We start from the raw sequence: 19,887 nt of genomic DNA on the forward strand, positions 1-19,887 counted from the left end.
AGCATTAATTAAACTTCCTACACCTAAACATCAGAACTGGCATGTCAGAAACATTTTGTTCTTAATCTGAATATAATATATATAGATATTATATATAGATATAATATAGATTAACAGATGTTTTACACTGGATTACAACACCTGAAATTAAATTGTATTACGCTGTGCATCATAGATCACTCCTGAATCCAGTCAAATAATGCTGTTGCCTTGCCTTGCCTTCATGAGTGTTGCTGGTTTCATGTTGATTTTTTACAGCTACTCCAAAGCCCACTGCTGCTCCACTGTCCACTCCTCTGACCCCTAAACCCACAGACCTGTCCAGTGCTTTCACAGTTTCACAGATTGGTACAGGTAAATAAAATGAGCATCTATACAAAATACCATGATCATTAAGCCATTGTTAAAAAATGAGCAGAATCAATAAATGATAAATGATTGAACAATGATTTCAACATTTTTCATTTTTCAACAACCATATCCACGATCAGAGGAGCATCCAAAGTTGAGAAGTCCTGTGTAAATATAACTTTACAGAAAGAGTTTACCAAAACATTGTGCCACCAGTGTTGTCAGTCTGTACATCAAGGAGAAAGTACATTTAATGAAAATTTACACAGATTTTCCCAAAATATCACTATATATTTTGATTAAATTATAAATTAGGTTTAATGTATTATGTGTATAAAAAAATGTAATAATAGAAATAATACACAGTATAATTTACACATAAACAGTAGTTCTAGAAAGTACTAATAAACTACTTTAGTAATTACTATTTATTTAAATACATTAAATATTTTTGTGTTTAATATTAACATTTGCTCCTTGAGAATAGAGGATGTATGTGCTACTTTAAGAATGAACATATTACTTAATAAATTTGTAATCTAGACCTCAAATGAATTGGCTAATTTACAGAGAAAAAAGTTTGCATTTTCTCAATGTTTTGAAGCAAATTCATCTTTTAAAAGTGAAACTGCATAGTTTAATAGTTATAGTTAAATTACTTGCCTGTTTAATTATTTACCTAATAATATATTAAGGCCTTAAGTTAAAAATTATGTTGTTTTACAAAATGTTAAATGTCAGATTAAATAGTTTTAGTAAGTCTTCATTTGCATGACGCTCTTTGTTCCTTTTTCTTATACAAATCAAAACTAGATATTGGGCACTTTACAGCAATCGCAATATTTGTATCTGTATATATTTTTTCAGATAAATCCACCGCACTTGACCGAGCCTCACTGACAACACAGTCCACGCATTCTTCCAGCCTGCTTAGTAAGCATTGATGTTAATTGTTTCCATTTTCAATTAATATTCTAGCTCTGTTCTGAAATCTTTTCTTTAATCTCTTTTTTTAATGGTCAAAGACGGACCCTGAACAGACAATAGGAATATGAATATCAATCTTAACTTGCTGATCATTTTCACTAATAGTGGCTAGAATGAACTGTTTGTAAACCAGAGTTTACAAATCACACTTTCAGCTCCCCTTTCTTTTACCAGAGCTTCCTGTTTATGGAGGTGTGCTTGGGCTGCTGCTATGCTGTGCTCTTGTGACTCTCGCGTTTCTTTATGGGAGACAGCCCAGTGCACACATCCCAGGTTGGTACATGCACTTTTGATTTCCATTTTCTATTACCTGCAATTTTATAATTTTAATACAATGATTAAAATAAATTAATGAGATTTTAAAATGTATTCTATTAATAATAAAACAAAATGCAAAGTAGACAAACTATACATGATGAGATAAAATGGGGCAAATAAATTATTCATTAATGCTATAGATTTTCTCCAATAAGAAAGAGACAAGACATTATTTTAATTTAATTTATGACAAGACATATTTTAATTTACCAATTTACCATGTTCAGACAACACGTTGTCAACTAGAAATGTGTTTCTTAACAGGGTTCATTTGCTTGTCCATTTGTAGGGTAGAACTAAAGACAAATTAAGTTTGTGATTTTTTTAAAAGTTGTGTGCAATTGGTAGTAGCTCAAATTAATGATCTATATTATCGGTTACGATAATCAATTTTTATTTTTTGGATTAAATATGTGAGGCTCAGCTATGTGTTGATGTTAACTGTAGAATTGTTCTTTTAAAAGATGTAGCCATATGAGAGGATAGACAGTACATATATAACACAGGGCCCAAAGAACCCTGTTTATCATAGAAATGTGTGAGTGTGAGGAACCTTTAAAACTTCTCTTAATGTAAAGATGATTTATTATTGTATAGGTCACATCTCTAATACAAACATGGTTCTTTATGGAACTAAAAGTGGTTCTTCTATGGCATCGTTTAAAAGAAGCTTTTGTAGCACCTTTATTTTTTAGTGTATATGAACTGTTGTTGATTGATTATTTTGGGGTGATACACCAGTGACATTGATTTGTAATATTGTGGTTGAATGCTGAAACCAGTGTGTCTAGCACAGCAGAGTTGCTGTGTTAGGAGTTGTTCACCACCCACAAATATACACCCAAGAGTGGTTCCATGTTTAGAAACTGATCCTTAACAAAGGTAGACCTTAAAAAATAGTGGCTGGTGTGTGTGTGTGTGTGTGTATGTGCAAAAGCATTGCTGTTGCTGCTGCTAAGGCATTTGAGACATGCTTCTACTTCACATACTACTTATTTTTGTTTCAGCTTTGAAACCACCAGATCAGGAAAATCAAATCTCAGATCTTCCACCTGATCAGGTTTGTGATACTGAATCTGCTGTTCTGATGGATGAAAATGAGTACTGCAGGCAGAGCCATATTGGTGCCCTACAACTTGTTCTTGTATAGGAATTCTTTAACAGTGAAGTTGGTCCTTATGCCTGTAATGAACCACCAAGCAGTGATTCTGCTTTAAACTAAAGTCTTCTCAAAACATGAGGTTAAAATGGTAGCTGTGGTGTTATGGTTTTATGTTGTTTACCTGTGAAGCTGGAGTTTTCTAAACTACTCTAAAAGTCCTAACTTTGAGGACATGCTTTTTGCTTTAACTTGCAAACAGTTAACCTGCATTAGTGGCACACACCACTGCATAACTATTGATTTTCTTGAAATATTTTTCAGGGGTGTAAACAGTATAGAGGGTATGCACTGATGTGGCATTCATGCTGGAACTTGTCCCCTTCAGTCAGACATTAGTCAGACATTCTGCAAAATAGCAGTGGGAAAACGGCTTAAGTTAAAGGCAGTTAGACTTGACAGTGATCTAACCAAATTACCAAAGAACCAATGATCCATGGACATTGATGTGTACCCCGGAACATCCAGCTAACTGAGACTCAAATCTCACATATTTAGAGGATAAAGTCTCATATATGAGAGCACAAAGTAGAGTAAATGCTCTTAGGAGTATTTTAGACTGTTTTTTAGGCACATTAAGCAGACTGGTTGATCCAGATTTGCTAGCATTCCCTTTTTATTGAACTTAGCATGTCACTAAACTTATTGAGCTTTCAGAAATGCTAAAACTGTTTGTATACACAGTCGTACAACAGTTCTTTCATGATTTTGATGTTCACACTAAATGCTCCCACTAAATGTCTTTTTTACCACTCAGTTGGCATGACCCCAGTGACTCCCACCACCTGTGACATCTTGTGCATACCATCTCCTGAGATTCATGTGTTGTTGACAATGCCTTCAATTAGTCAAGTATATATATATATATATAAACATTAAATTATTTGACCTATATTTAATATTTTAGCATTTCCCAGGGTCTCCTAGTGGTGTAGCCTGGGCAGAGAACTGAACACCCACCTGCTGCCCGGAGGAAAATGGTGTTACCAACTACATTACACCAACCGTTGATGGTACTTTAAGCTAGCCACCTGCAGATCGAATGAGCTGGCTAACATAGCTGGCCAGCTAGCTAAGCAAAGGTTTCATAGGCTCTAAACTGCAGCCTTAACTTTGGCTTTGTGGTTTTCCACTGTGACATCAAAACTTTTTTGTAGACTCTATTTGCTCTCCCTTATTCAATCTATAGGAGGACGTGCACCATGTTAATGAGGAAACACTGGCTGTGTACAGTTTAGCTGGTCCATCTGTCAGAGAAGACCCTTCAGATGTCTACACAGTCATTGAGCTTTCTTCTCTAGTAGCTCCTCACTGAAGAATGGAACAGCCTGCATGATTCAGCTCACTGTATAATTAATGATCCTCTCATTTGCCGGGTCGGGTTAGTGGAGAACAGCAAAAGGTGTAAAGTAGGAGGTCCCAAAGACTGGCACTGGACAACACTGCTTAACAAAATCAGTGCAGAATAAATGAGAGTAAACTATTCAAAATCTATGTGTTCTTATCTTTCTTACTGGTTCTCGACCTCAACTTGGTTTTGCTTAGTTTAGTTGGTTAGCTTAAATGTCCCAGTCCTTCAACACTGCAGCTACTACAAATTGGCCTGTAATGTTTTGTATGTGCATGTGTCTACCCAGTCTTTCTATTCTGTCTGCTTCCTTGTAAAGATGCTGAACTGAGTAAATTGCAAATTATATAATCACTTTTTATTTAACATTTGCACAGTGTTAGGATGCCCTGTATCAGAGAAGAGCTGAACTGTGGCTCCATACTGCCACAGTGCGTATAACAGCTGCAAGGTTATTGTGGTTTCCATAATGAGGAAGATGTGACTCTAAGCGTGTCTCTAAAAGCAAAGGGGAGAAACTTAATAGTGCTTTCATATGTCATGCAGATATGACATTGCAGGTGGTTGCATTTTGCTGATGTTTTTGTGTAAGCAGTATGTGATGGGAACTTTAAAAAATGAGTAAATGTGATGCCAGTGTACACTCACAGAGCACTGTATTAGGAATACTGCATAGGGCCTCACTCTGCTCTCAAGATGGCCTCAGTTCTTCATGGCATGGATTCACAATGATCTTGGGTAAGGTTGTTGGGTAATTCTGAACGTAAATATTCTGGCTCCTGAAAGTTAAACAGGTTGGATTTTAATTTCTATGTGATTTTGTCTGTGGAGCTCACACCTCATCATACAGATAATGAGAAATGTGTGGGTTTTATAAAGATACATTCATTTAATTAAAGATGCATTTTAAGTAAATGTGTGTCACACATACACAGGGCAGCAATGCTTCACCAGAGAAATCACTTAACAAGTGACAAGTAAACATGAACCTATAGGCACCCTGCCTAACGCCAGGTATGGGCTAGAGTGGTATAAAGCCCCCCAGCATTGAGCTCCATCCAATACTTTGGGGATGATGTGGGGTGGTTATCATCCAACATACTGACCTTACAAATGTTCTTGTCACTAAATACAATCAAATCCTCACAGAAATGCCCCATAATCTAGTAGAAAGCCTTCTCCAGACAGTAGAGACAGTTACTCCAGACAGAAGCAGGATAAACTCTTTTAACATTTTTAATACTCTTGATTTTTGGGAGAGAACTATGAATGAGCAGGTGTCCCAATACTTTTGTCCATATAGTGTACGTATAATGTCAGGATTTATGATTTGAATTATATTCTAAATACATTAGCTACCTACCAAAGTGTGGTAAATGTGCTTTACACACGGAGGGCAACAGAGTGCTTCGCTTGAGCCACCCCTACTTCCCCCTGCTTACTGTGAGAGACCAGAAGTGATAGTAGCATTCATCTCTTGTAGCTCTTCTGCCTTTCTGCTGAGCTCAAACAAAGACAGACGAGTGCGGAAACAGACTAAAACCGTTTCACATTTCTATCTAAAAAAATCTATAAAAGTTACTTGTGAGTTCTGGTCTAGTCTGTCTTTGAATTACTGCTGGAATCGGTGCTGCCTGGAGGACAATGAGAACATTGAGGATTCTGCCACTTTTTCAAGGTACATGATTTATTTAATCATTCAGTTCAAAAAACAAAACTTCAGTGCTAATCACACAATGTTTACTGATATGTAATATGAGTTAACTCAGTAAATATAAGAGTGAACTATTTTTAGACAAATGAAGTTCAAAGTAAAGAATCATATTTAAGACACTAGTTTTCTGCCTTTAATTCTAAACACGTCATGTTTAACCTCTTTATTTGCAGTTGGTGCTGTGGGGGTGTTGAGTTGCAGTTTGTAATGCCTCTGTTTTATTCTGTAGTTCTGATGTGTGTAGAAGTGGAGACGAACAGTGGAAATGTGTTTGTTGGAACAGAAGGAGGCAGTGTGGAAATCCGCTGCAGATATCCAGATTCATACATACTCACACCTAAGTACTTTTGTCGTGATCCATGTGGTTATTCAGATGTTTTCATTGAAACACAGAAGGATGATGAAGTTGTCTTTAAAGGCAGATACTCTATACTGAACACTGTGTCTGCCCGGAGCATTTCTGTCACCATCAGAAACCTCAGATTGAAAGACTCTGGAGTTTATTACTGTGGAGTGGATACATGGGGAAAAGACATCCTCATTAAAGTACAAGTCTCTGTCAGGAAAGGTAAGCATGAAAAAAATTCTGCTAAACTAAAATCTGTATTGTTGGTCATTTTATATTATTTTGTTTTATACAATATACTGTATATTTCAACATTTAACATACTGTGTTATGCTACATACATACGTGTGTGTGTGTGTGTGTTTGATATCAAGCAAAATAGATTCCAACAATAAAATTACAACTAACAGAACATTACAATTGTAGTAATTAAAGTAACAAGTTAAACCTTTTTTTTCCTGAAGCTCGTTTTAGGACGACCTTAAACTGAAAATGCTTCTTATCTCACAAATAGTACAATGTTTTATGTGCTGCTGGTTTCATTTTGAGTTTCAGCAAGTGCTCAGCCCTCTACTGCTCCACTGTCCACGCTTCCAACCACAGAATCAGAAAACCCAACGACCAATTCCGTACAGACTGCTGATTATTCAGGTAAAGAGCAACAGACACTTACCACTCCTCACAATTTCTGTTTAACTAATTAGCATAAATAGCAGATTGAAGAGGGTCTAGTGTTGATTATAATACTCTGGGGTTTATTATTGTGGAGTGAATACATGGGGGAAAGACATCCTCACTCAAGTACATGTCTGTCAGGAAAGGTAAGCATGAACAGAACTCTACTTTTTGTAGATTTTCCTTCAGCCCAGTAAATGATCTGTAGTTGTAATATTTTTCGATGTAAAACAGTATTTTGTATACCAAGCTAAAGTAACACTTAGTGTTCATAGTGCCTTCAAATAAATCTCTAATCTCTTAATACAGTCTGATATATTTCATATTTTAATTGTTAATGGAGTCACAATGTCAGGTTAAGATAATTAAGATATTTTTGCAGCAGCAGCAACTCCAGGCCTGTCCACGTCTACTCCTGTTCCAGAGTTCAGCCCAGGGATCACAGAGAGCAGAGCTAGACCCACAACATCAGGTCCAACTTTCATTCATTTCTCTTTAACAACATTAGAAAAGCATATTGTGGCTTTTTGTATAGAAGAAGAAATTTAGTTTATGTAGCCATTAAACATATTGGGGGGCAATGGTGGCTACTGATGACAGGGTTGTGGGTTCGATACCCGGGCTCGGCAGCCCTTCACCCTCTCTGCTCCCCGGGCGCCACAGCAATGGCTGCCAACCGCTCAGGGCACATGTGCTCACTGTTCACTGCACAGATAGGATAAATGCGGAAGCCAAATTCCATCTGTACCCGTCACAAATTAATGTGGTTGTTTAATTAAAAACATTACAAATAATTAATTCAGTTTATTAGACCCCTTAAGCATGTTTCTAAATGAATCAGACTTGTTTGTTTTGTTTTTTTTATAAAACTGCAAACATTATGAGAATAGCTCGAGCTTGTGTAAACCACAGAGGACTGTAAACCTGTCTCTTTTCCTGTGCATGCTGTGGCTTAAACCTCCCCTGTGACATTATTTACAGACTTCACACTGGCCTGTAGTGTGAGGCAGCAGTCTTGGTGTTCTAGTTTTTAAACATATGAAAGAGTTTTCATTTTAGCTAAACAAAAGCTAATGTGATTCTGGTCGATTGTTTTAGAAACAACATCTAAATTGTGACCAGAAACCATAGATCAACTGTTCAGAGTTAAAAGCTATGATAAAGACTCAATTCAGTTGAATTCAGTTCAGTTGAACTGAAGAGTGCTTCTCAGTGCTGACTAATTTACTTCTTTGTTGGGGAGCACAGTGCTTTTTTCTAAATTATTTTGAAAGTTTTCATTTGTGTTCTGCATTTTTCATTAAACTGCAGATCTGCATTCTGATATCTGTGAAAAAAAACAAATGATAATTCAAATCTTTTTTTTTCTTCAGATGATAAAACCAGACTTTGACCACATAAGCACCGAATGGAAGAATCTGTTTTTTTTCCTGCAGTCTATATTTGTAGTCTTTATGTATTTTTTATTATTCTGGTTATGTATTTTAGAAACAACTTCTGTATTTGGGTCAGACATGTCAACATTACCCAGATACATTTTTTTCTTTAGCAAAAAAAGACATTCCAGTAAGTTCAGCTTAACTAACTTTTAACATGAGTTAATGGGAAATAAGCCTGGGATCAGTATTGGGGACAGAAATGAGCAACTAATACTTATAATAACACATTTTTACTCAGATGATAAGATCACAATTTGACCACGAGCACCCATTAAAGAAGAATGAGATGGTTCAGACTAATCCTTGCTGGTTTTAAAAATAAATAAAAACAGAAAACAACATGATGCCAAACTGGGTACATCCTCAGGACCTTTACATGTGGATCATAATCATATTACTTTGCATTCATTTACATTACAGAGGGCATTTGGCTGACTCTTATCCACTGCGTCTTACATTTGAATCATGTTACACAGGTAGGCAAATTTGGTGTTAGGAGTCTTGCCCCAAGGACTGGTATTGGTGTAGCATGGTGTGCTTGCCTAGAGTGTTAATCAAACCACTGATTCAATTGCAAATTGAATTGCCTGTATACACTGTCTCTGCTCCAAGCATTTCATTTTTCTAATTAAATTGTGAAACCTCCACAACATCACCAACACTGTACTTCTCTTATTGTTCCCCTGTAGCGTCTGAAGCTAAGCTGGTGGTGTTTGGAGTGCTCTGTGGTGTGGTGTGTGCCAAGCTGGTTTTTCTTTTGCTCTTTCTATACAAGACCTCAGCTCCCCACACCTGTTTTTCAGGCATTTGAACAATGGGAATACAACCACCTACACCTAGGATGCTCAGTCTGGTCCTGGTGGTCTGCAGAGTGTAACTCCAGCACTACTCTAACACTTGGGATCCAGGTTACAAAGGCTTTCAGGAGCATCTTAATATTAGTCTGGTGTGTTGGATCTGATTTCTCCAGGGTGGTAGATCTCGAGGCCCAAATTTGGGTTCCCCTGGAACATCTGATCTGGAATATCTATTTTTCTACCACAAGTTCTTCCACATACAGTAGATGTTCTGAGTTTGTGAATACATGCTTTCATTTTACTAAAGCTGATTTAAACAAAATGTACAAAGAAACCATTACTAAACAGGAATAAAGGTGTGTGTTTGTTATGGTGTTCAGTGTTGTGATATGTAAAGCACAATGAGATACTCCGTTATCTACCAGCCAAAAGCAAAATTATATATACAAAATGCAAGAAAGGGGTTACTCACTCAGTGAGGGGAAATGATTAGGAATTAGAACCCCTAAAAATTATTTGTCCCAAAAAGTGTGCCTTGGCCATGGGTGTCAAACTACCACCCAAAGAGTAGCATTCTACCTCTTCTATTACTTCTAGTTTAACACACGAATGTGTTTCTAATTATCTGATGAGTTCACTCAGGTGTGTATAACTCTTTAGTGTTTCTTCAGGCCCACCAGGACTGCAGTCTGTTACATGTGGCTTAGATCTTTTATATATTGTTTTCCAGTTTTTTAATGTTTTAATGTAAAGTTTAACCTCAGACACATTTTTAAGTTTACCTTAACATTAACATACATACCTTAACATTCACACTCTCAGTGTTTAAATCTACAGTAGATGAAAACCCTTTGGCACAAGCTCTCCACCTCTCGAATCCACCTTTGCACTTTACGTTTTCTTTGCTAAAACTTTTCTTCATTTTCTCCTTTCATTTCTCTCCCCCATGTGCTGAGCTGCTGTCTGCTGTCCGCTTGCTTCTGATGCAAGTCCTTTCGTGTTTGGGTGCTGGTGCCTGTCTACCCTCTGGATCAGTCCTGCTGTATAAACCCCCCAAATTTTGCAAACTCCTTTACCCCCCCTTTCTTTTTCTTTCCCATGTTTTGAGATGCCTGTTCCTACTGCTCTGTTCTGGTACTACCAGACCTGACTCTCCACTACCCTACTGCTGCCCACTGCAATGCTGTCTTGCTGTGGATCCTCACATTGATTCATTCATGCCTCATTGCATAGCTGTGCATATGACTGTTTAGCTGAATGTACTTTCACATTTCACTCACATTTTTATCATGTATGGCTTGCCACAGCTCTTATTTTTATTCTTATTTTTGTCAAATTTTATTCTTGTTGGTCCATCATTTGTTCTGCTATCTGGTGTTGACCAGAGGAGGATGGGTTCCCCTTTTGAGTCTTAGTTCCTCTTAAGGTTTCGTCGATCTGAGTTTTTCATTGGTACTGTTGCCCTTGATTTGGTCAAAGGAGGTTTGGACCCAGAACTATGTAGAGCTGCTTTATGACAACATTAATTATTAAAATTGCGTTTCCTATTGCCTAAATCATGTACAATGGCAGTTAATTGACCCCAATTAATAAGATACTGCTAACACAGTACTGTGCACGGCCTAAATAAACTTATTTTACATTTACATTTAAGGCATTTAGCAGACTCACTTATCCAGAGCGACTTACAAAAGTGCTTTGCTTTTTACCCAAGAAAAACCTCAGCTAGTTTGAATAGACTAAAAATTCAAGATACCTCTAAGTTTAGACATTACTAAACACAAGTCAATAAGGTGACCACTCTGCTACTCGCCCAAGTACTCTCGGGAGAGGAGGGTCTTCAGTCTGCGTTTGAAGACAGCGAGCGACTCTGCTGTTCGGACACCCAGGGGAAGCTCGTTCCACAACTTTGGTGCCAGGACAGAAAAGAGCCTGGACGCTTGTCTTCCGTAGATTTTGAGGGATGGCTGGTCGAGCCGAGCTGTACTTGAAGCTCGAAGGACTCTTGGTGCGGATCGGCTTTTGACCATTGACATCAAGTATGGAGGGGCCTGGTCTTGGCTTTGTAGGCCAGCGTCAGGGTTGAATCTGAATCAGCAGCTACAGGAAGCCAGTGAAGAGAACGCAGCAGTGTAGAGACATGGCTGAATTTAGGGACATTGAAGACGACCCGTGCCGCTGCATTCTGGATCAGCTGCAGAGGCCTGATGGTGCGCAGAGGGAGACCAGCCAGAAGAGAGTTGCATTAGTCAAGTCTCGAAGTGACGAGAGATGAGTGACGAGAGATTTTAACAGAGCTACCTAAAATATATATCAAATATTATTTTTGCCTGATTAAAGCCAAAACATTCCAAAGACATTTAGTGTTTTGATGGATAGTGTTTGTACTCTAGGTGGGTGCAACTGTCATATGTCAAATGACTGAGGTAGATTCTTGACAGTCGGTAAGATAGCCTAGAATTTGACAGGTTTGTCGGCCACATAATAAAAATGTACATTCATCCATTTACTAATTAATAAAAGTAGTGAGTGTGTTCCACACAAAGAGGGCAGCAGAGAGCAGTCCTCATCTCTAAAACCACAAGAGCCTGTACCTAAAACCTTTTAGGCCCACCTAAAAAACATTCCCTAAAACTGTAACAGTACACTCTGGTTCTTTGAGGCATCATAGTGGTCCCTTTTTTTGGTTCAATATAGAACAACATAGAAGAGGGTTTAAAAACATTCCCTTTGTTGACGAATCCTTGAAGAACCCTTTTAAGAGGAGTAACTGAATAATAAGCATATTAACTGAATACATTATTAAAGAAATGAGTGTAAAGGTGTTATTCTACCACAGTGTGGGGGTCTCATTCTATTAGTCACAGTACAGAGGTATTGGTCTTCTGCAGTATTTCCTTCCTTTTGAGTTTACTTCACTGCTTCCTCCTCTTGTTCATTGTGAGGAAACCAGAAGTGATTGGTGGTGTTCATGTCTCAGAGCGCCTCTGCCGAGTCTTCTATCTGCCACTCAGCGCTCACACAAGACACATGAGTGCAGAAATACACTGACAAAACAAGTTGTACAGTTGAGTTCTGGTCTAAGTCTGTCTTTGAATCAATATCGAAGGACTGCAGTGATGCCTGGGGGAGAATGAAAACACATCTGAGGATTGTGTTAATTTACCAAGGTACATTCATTTTTTGTTGACTTTATTTTTAAAAGGTTGAGGATAACTGATATTAATGCTTTACTGAAATGTAATGTAAATATATGACACATAAGTTTTATGTAAATAAATATTAAGGTTAGCCTTTCATTTATTGACTAATTTATTGACTTTTATTGGTGCTGTTTAACAACACTGGGGTGTTGAGTTGCAGTTTGTAATGCCTCTGTTTTATTCTGTAGTTCTGATGTGTGTAGAAGTGGAGACGAACAGTGGAAATGTGTTTGTTGGAACAGAAGGAGGCAGTGTGGAAATCCACTGCAGATATCCAGATTCATACATACACACACCAAAGTACTTTTGTCGTGATCCATGTGGTTATTTGGATGTTTTAATTGAAACACAGAAGGGTGATGAAGTCGTCTCTAAAGACAGATACTCTATACTGAACACTGTGTCTGCCCGGAGCATTTCTGTCACCATCAGAAACGTCAGATTGAAAGACTCTGGAGTTTATTACTGTGGAGTGAATAAATGGGGAATAGACATCATCATTAAAGTACAAGTCTCTGTCAGGAAAGGTAAGCATGAAAAACATTCTGCTAAACTAAAATCTGTATTGTTGGTCATTTTATATTATTTTGTTTTATACAATATACTGTATATTTCAACATTTAACATATTGTATTATGCTACATACATACACAAGTGTGTGTGTGAAATCAAGCATAACAGATATACAAACTGAATATTAACAGGCAGCTACTTACAACACAATTACAACTAACAAACCATTAAAATTGTGGGTTTTTACTGTATGATAGGTAGTAGATGGATAAATGCAACACTGCATGAAGAAGTAAGGACATAGCTGTGTAGCACAAGTAGCACAAGTTAAACCTTTTTTTCCTGAAGCTCGTTTTAGAACTACCTTAAACTGAAAACTCTCAAACTCACAAATAGTAATTTTATGTGCTGCTGGTTTCATTTTGAGTTTCAGCAAGTGCTCAGCCCTCTACTGCTCCACTGTCCACGCTTCAAACCACAGAATCAGAAAACCCAACGACCACTTCCGTACAGACTGCTGATTATTCAGGTAAAGAGCAACAGACACTTACTCCACCACTCCTCACAATTATTTGTATCATCAGTAAAAGGCAGGTTGAAGAGGGGCTAGTATGTGAAACTCTTATAACAACATATAGTTGAATAATGAGATGGAACTTGAAAACAAACATTAAACCTTAAACAAACATTAAACCTTAAAAACAAAGGCTTGTAAAACCACGTCTGAGCATTTGTTCCTTAAAAGTCACATATGTACTATTTAAAAAACAATGGTGAACTGTGACAAATGGACATAGGCCTTCATTTTGGGCCGTTATTGTCAAACCCTGGTGAAAAACCCATCCCTACGATAATGCTAGTCTTTGCTAACCACCTATGAGAGTCTAGGAGTGTTTCAGTACCTTAATAGTTTAGTGCTTTAATGCTGTTATAGGTTTTTACCTGTTCTAGATTTGAAGAGGATATTTGAAGCTTGTACACAACATTTTTACATAATTTCTATCTAGCAGTCTAGCAGTTTCCTCCCTAATTTTTAGTCAATTTCCCAATATCCCCATCACATGTAATGCTCTTGACTGGGAAGGAGAGGACTGACCTATGTCTCACATGTCGCAACCAGCTACTGCCTCTTTTCGAACTGCCGCTAATGCAACATCACTGAACAAATAATGTGCTCGGAGGAAAGTGCCGGGTACCCAACTCTGATGCATTGGTTAGCAGACTGTGGGGAGTGATGTGGGGAGAGACAGAGCTATCTACCCATGTGGAGAGAGCAAGGCCAATTGTGCTGACTTGAGCTCCTGCTGCTGATGGGAATACAGAGTGGCTGTACAGTGGCTTTCCAGAAAGGCACCAGATAGATTCCTAACAAATTAATTGCTTAAAATCAGATCTTACATATCAGGGACTTCCAGAGGACCTAAAGTGATGCTCATTACACTGGTACCATCTGTTAATTACATGTATAGGCCTTCTGTTCTGCTCATGTCCATTAAAAAGTTTGTCTCTTTCCACCCAGGTACCACAGAAAACCTGATTGGACAGTTCTCTATTTAGAAGTTCAATACTTTAACCTTTTTGTTGTCAACCAAGCCCTAACCATGGAATACGTCTAGTACTGTAATACATTGTAACAATCTTGCCCTGCCTGCCCTGGAGTCTCTGGACATCTGTTTTTTTTCCTGTTTTGCCCCTTCTCCACCCTTATCATTCCCCTCAATTGTGTGTAAATATTTAGCCCCATTCTCTCATTGTCCTTAAGTGTTGCTTGTTGTATTGAGTATTTATACCCCTTGTGTTTGGTTTCTCTGGATTTTGTAATTGCAAGTTACATACTTGCAGACAGTAAATACAAGCATGATTCCTTTTAAAAAGGGAACTAAAACTAGACATTTCCTATATCATTCTTTAATTCCCAGAAACCATTAGAGGTTCCCTCTAGCCAAAAAGAAAGTACCTGTTCAGTTAGAAAAGCATTATGGATTGATTTTCTGTTCCTTTTCGTTTCGAGGAGAAACTATGCCATGATGGATGTTTGTTTTTCAGGTACTTCCACCACACATGAACAGACATCATCAGCAACACAGACACTTTCTTCAGTTCACAGTAAATAGCAAATACACTCTATACACACTAAAAATGTATAGTTCACAAACCAAAAAAGATATCTTTTTGGTTTATAAACTCTTTCTCTTTCTTTTTTCAGTTGAGCTTCCTGTATATGGAGGGGCGCTTGGCCTGTTGCTCTGCTGTGTTCTTGTGGCTCTTGTGGTTTTCTACAGGAGGCGATCCACCACCTTCTCCACATGTAAGTGCAATATGTTTAGAAATGTAATGCAGTCAAACAACACTTGCTATTCAGTGGATACTTATGAGGTCGACTTACTTAACTTATGGACATGAAAGTTAGAGAGTCAAAGAGTCAAAGCGATTTATTGTATTCAACTTCTGTAACTGAACATCAGGCGTGGCACTCGTCAAACACCAGATCTGCAGCTCTCTACTTGTCTTTCAAGCGGCCTTTATTCAGTAACAGACTGTAGCCCATTTGTTGTCAGAACTGCTGTTGACCGGGTGCCATCCATTATGTTTGGGATATGGCATATATATTTAAATTAGCTGTAAATTTGCATTCTTAGAAAAACTCATGCAGAATTAGCAGAATTAGCCAAACCCTAGCCTTGTCACCATCAACTGTTTTTAACAATAGTAAGAAGAATAAGCGAAGAACTGGTGAGCTTATACAGTAAGCATGACTTTCATATGCTAAAGTAAAAAAAAAAAAAAAAAAAACTCAAAGGGGAGACGATACTTGACACCTGGTTAAGTGGTATGGTGCATGAGGCTTTTGGGCTTTGTTACAGGGTCAGTGCTATTTGTGCATCAACAGGTGGGCTGCATTCTCCAACTCTAACTGTTTCTAAATGTATACAAGCAAGGTGGACCCTATAATTTAGAGGTTTCAATATTTCAAGAGTAAAATGGCTGGTTTACACACTCTTTAACCCTTGTTTTTTCTAATCTGCATTTCTTCCCCTTGTTATTCAGCTTTGAAACCACCTGCCCCTGAAAATCAAATCTCAGATCCACCACCTGAACAGGTATGTGATGCTGTTTTTCAATTTCAGAACTAGAACCTCAGGTAAAAGAAACAGAGCATCTCTGTTTTGTACTAATAACTGTTTTGTGGTCCTTGGCATTTCTTTTATTGTGCAGTTGGATGGTGTTCAAAAGGGTGCTACTTCATACTCTAAGCTCAAGTCTGACACTAGCAAACCACAGTTCACAAACAATAAGAATGCAAAAAAGGCAGAACTGAAAGTAGTTCATCTGTTCATCAGATGCTAAAAAAATCTTTCAGTTTTTCAAGTTGCCATAGAGTTATAAAATGCTTTATTAGTTGAGCTGCTGCTTTACTGCTGCTACAGCCTATACTGCAGCTTTCCGATATTACTGAAATAGTGTTATTGCTGCATTTTCAGTCCAAAGAAAACAACTCAAGTGAGTGTTTGAATACATTTACATTTACATTTACATTTACGGCATTTAGCAGACGCTCTTATCCAGAGCGACTTACAAAGTGCTTTGCTATTTACCCAAGAAAAAGCCTTAGCTAGTTAGAATAGACTAATAATACAAAAGATACCTCCAAGCTTAGACATTACTAAACACAATACAATAAGGCGACCATAGAACTATTCGTCCAAGTACTCTCTGAAGAGGTGGGTCTTCAGTCTGCGTTTGAAGACAGCGAGCGACTCGGCCGTTCGGACACCCAGGGGCAGCTCGTTCCACCACTTTGGTGCCAGGACAGAAAAAAGCCTGGACGCTTGTCGTCCGCGGATTTTGAGGGATGGTGGGTCGAGCCGAGCCGTACTTGAAGCTCGAAGGGTTCGAATAGTTGCTTCCAGGTCCACAAACATCCACAGAGAAAACTTTTAACCCCTTAAACAGCCTAAAGTCTTATTACTAACTTCTATTACCAAAGAATAACCCTTGTCATTACTGAATAATAGAGCTTAGTGTGTAAGTAGCATTTCTGCCTAATGTGTGATTTCTCCACATTAAAGAGTCAATCACTTAAAGCAACATTATGTAGCATTTTTACCTTACAAACAGCTTCAAAATCATTTTGACACTCCACTGACCTCCATATTCCCACTCTAGGCCTGGAACACAGCTACCTGCGCTATCAAACTTAGTAAAGAATTTGGTAAAGCAGGCAGGACAGTGCTCATGAGGACATATTTAACATAAAAAAACAGTCATATTTATATCAAATTCTGTAATATTATTTGACCACCTCAGTCCACATGTTCTTTCGTGTTTAGTGACATTTCTGTGTCTCTCAGCTTGTTTGGAAATGCATGTGTAAAGCATGTCCTTTAGGGATGGCTAAAAGTGCAAATTACACATCCCAACTGTAGGGGGAGCCCAGGAATAAGAAATACCAATTCTCGCATAGTGCTGCTTTAAAGAAGACCCATATTATACATTGATTTTATACTTCTTTCCCCAGAGGTCCACCTATGAAAATGCTTAGGCACCCCTGTTCAAATTACACTGTTCATTTACTAATCATAAATAAGTTACAGTAAGCTACAGTAAGTCAATAGAACATGTGCTTTAAAATGTCCAGAAAACATCAATCCATCTGTCCATCCACCCATCTTCTTACCTGCTTCTACCTGGTCAGGCTCGCAGTGGCTCTAAAGCCAAACCCAGAATCACTGGTCATAAGGCACTAATACCCCCTGGATGGTAAGTTAGATCATCACAGAGTGCCACACAAAACCAGTCACTCACACTAATCCCTAGGGGCAATTTAGCATGGTGTGTTTTTGGGAGGTGGAAGTAAACCAGAGTACCCATGGAAACCAGCTTAGACACTGAGAAGACACGCCAAACTCCTTACAGACAGAGACCAAAGGGAGAATTGAACTCACAACCCCAGACAAAATACAAGTGTGTTTGTAAAATGTGATATTACAGTTCACTTATTATCACTTTATATAATCAACAAAATGTGTCATTTGACCAGGGATGCCTTAACCTGTCTGTAGCTGTAGCTGTAAGTCATTCATATGAACATACTATTTTCCTCTCCTTATCCTGTTAATCCTGTTGTGCTGTTAATAATTATATATGCAAACTGTACTTTAGCATGAATTGTAGCTAAACTATATATATAGCCTCATAAGCCTCAAAAAACGCTGCAGGAAATGCCTAGTGGAGCATTAAAATAGAGGAAACACAGCGTCTAGTGATGTTCATGAGTTTAAGACTTCAGGCAGTCATTGCCAACAAAGGGTTTTCAACCAAGTATTAGAAATGAACATTTTATTTACAATTATTTCATTTGTCAAATTACTTTTGAGCCCCTGAAATGAAGGGATTGGGATTAAAAATGCTTTAGTCTCTCGCATGTTTATGCAATTATTCGGTTCAACCCACTGATTTAAAGCTGAGAGTCTGAACTTCAGCTGCATCTGAATTGTTTTGTTCAACGTTCATTGTGGTAATGAACAGAACCGAAATTAGAACAATTTTGTCTCTGTCCAAATATTTATAAACATAACTGTAGCGTCATTCCACCTTTGTCTGTCTCTCTCTTAAGGAGGAAGTTTGTCATGTCTATGATGAGATGCTGGCTGTGTACAGTCTAGCTGGTCCAGACGCCAGAGAAGAAACCTCAGAGACCTACAGCGTCATTCAGCACGCTCCTCCAGCAGAAGACGACTCTCCATACTCTCTCATAGCTCATCACTAGGAAAGTCTTTAGAATCTCATTACTTTATTGAGAACCTAAATTGGTTTCAGTTCAGCTGAGCACTGTATCCACATCCTATTACTCGTCTATATCCCTTCTGCATTAGCTGATAGATTTCTACTGCAACTAAGAGGAACAGGCCACTGCTTGCTATGGCCACCTTTACTGAAAGCTGTACTTTCTGAAACTGACTAATCTTGGAAAGTGTGCCCTAACCCTGTACTTCTGGTGTGACACTGTGGTCACATTTCCGGTTGTTTTTGCTATATCTCCTTGCAGCTGTTATGCGAGAGAATTAAGTATTGCAAATTGTCTTGCAAACCTTGCCTGGGCAAATGAAAAATTCTGTAATAAACAGCAGTATGGCATGAAAAGAAGCAACTGCCTACTGCTAAACACGTTTCTGTACTGGGCAGATGTTCTAGTTGCATATTAAACCACAAAAAGACATTTACCTTCAAAAGAGCGATGCTAAGCCATGATGTGTTCACCCCAACCGAAAGATCACTGTGGTTGTCAGTATAAGGTAGATGTAACAAACAGGAAAGCTTCTGTTAGAACAAAGGAATCTGCACTGCACATTATTTCTTACAATCTCAGTGTGTTATTCTGCACCTCTATCTTATGTGGGTTTGTTCAAGCTGGGACAAGGGGGGCATCTTTAGTCCCCTTTGTCCCTTTGTCTTGCTTTATTTGTAGTCCTTGCAGAGGTTTATTGATATTTAAGGAAATAGTGTATACCTTAATGGAGAACTTTATACCCTAACCTGTGAAACAGTAATGATGCAAACTTTAAAAATGGAATAAATGTGAATAGTTCATAGTTAATAATTCAATTAAATAAGGTAATATGTTGTATTTTAGGTTTGCAAAAGCAGTTCTTAAATATCTGTATCTATCTTTGTGGTGTCTAAACATCTTTACATATGTGTGGTCTGAAATTGCCATGTTAATTAAAAGGGCATATATCATGCAAAAGTCTAAATTCTTTTTTGAAATAAGCAATATGTTGGGACGTACATAGGATGTAGTACATACGCTTCAGGCATACCATTTACTCACCATACAGTCCATATATAGAAACTCTGCAAACGCTGCAAAAGCATCCCAGTTTTATTTAATTTCATTTTTTTTATGTCCTCAAAATCAATGCATTTACATATATCCTCATCCAACAGTTTAGCCTCACACATTCATGTTAAAGCTCTAAAATATATAATATATCTTAGACTGGACATTTACATATATCTTAAAAGAACAGTAACAG

The 19,887-nt window shown here is 37.9% G+C and overlaps 2 protein-coding genes across 2 annotated transcripts; both read left to right on the forward strand.

Annotated features, from left to right (window-relative positions):
- Nucleotides 1-5,658: 5,658 nt before the first annotated feature.
- LOC140557298 (CMRF35-like molecule 2) lies at nucleotides 5,659-9,504 on the forward strand. The gene is made up of 5 exons (XM_072681607.1): nucleotides 5,659-5,841; nucleotides 6,107-6,445; nucleotides 6,773-6,874; nucleotides 7,281-7,370; nucleotides 9,027-9,504. The coding sequence occupies exons 1-5, from the start codon at nucleotides 5,808-5,810 to the stop codon at nucleotides 9,146-9,148; spliced, it is 687 nt and encodes a 228-aa protein (XP_072537708.1). The 5' UTR covers nucleotides 5,659-5,807; the 3' UTR covers nucleotides 9,149-9,504.
- A 2,099-nt stretch (nucleotides 9,505-11,603) lies between these two features.
- Nucleotides 11,604-19,598, forward strand: LOC140557299 (uncharacterized). Its single transcript, XM_072681608.1, has 7 exons — nucleotides 11,604-12,304; nucleotides 12,526-12,864; nucleotides 13,278-13,379; nucleotides 14,897-14,956; nucleotides 15,057-15,158; nucleotides 15,899-15,951; nucleotides 18,468-19,598. Exons 1-7 carry the CDS (start codon nucleotides 12,268-12,270, stop codon nucleotides 18,618-18,620), a joined length of 846 nt encoding a protein of 281 aa, XP_072537709.1. The 5' UTR covers nucleotides 11,604-12,267; the 3' UTR covers nucleotides 18,621-19,598.
- Nucleotides 19,599-19,887: the final 289 nt, after the last annotated feature.

Source organism: Salminus brasiliensis, chromosome 6 (genome assembly GCF_030463535.1).
Source record: "Salminus brasiliensis chromosome 6, fSalBra1.hap2, whole genome shotgun sequence".
Taxonomy (NCBI): domain Eukaryota; kingdom Metazoa; phylum Chordata; class Actinopteri; order Characiformes; family Bryconidae; genus Salminus; species Salminus brasiliensis.

Bases quoted from the DNA above. Each gene is read 5' to 3' on its own strand.
- LOC140557298 (XM_072681607.1), top strand. From the start codon at position 5,808: ATGAGAACATTGAGGATTCTGCCACTTTTTCAAG. The intron at 6,875-7,280 runs GTAAAGAGCAAC...ATATTTTTGCAG, and splicing joins ACAGACTGCTGATTATTCAG to CAGCAGCAACTCCAGGCCTG. The intron at 7,371-9,026 runs GTCCAACTTTCA...GTTCCCCTGTAG, and splicing joins AGCTAGACCCACAACATCAG to CGTCTGAAGCTAAGCTGGTG.
- LOC140557299 (XM_072681608.1), top strand. From the start codon at position 12,268: ATGAAAACACATCTGAGGATTGTGTTAATTTACCAAG. The intron at 12,865-13,277 runs GTAAGCATGAAA...TTTCATTTTGAG, and splicing joins ACAAGTCTCTGTCAGGAAAG to TTTCAGCAAGTGCTCAGCCC. The intron at 15,159-15,898 runs GTAAGTGCAATA...CTTGTTATTCAG, and splicing joins ATCCACCACCTTCTCCACAT to CTTTGAAACCACCTGCCCCT.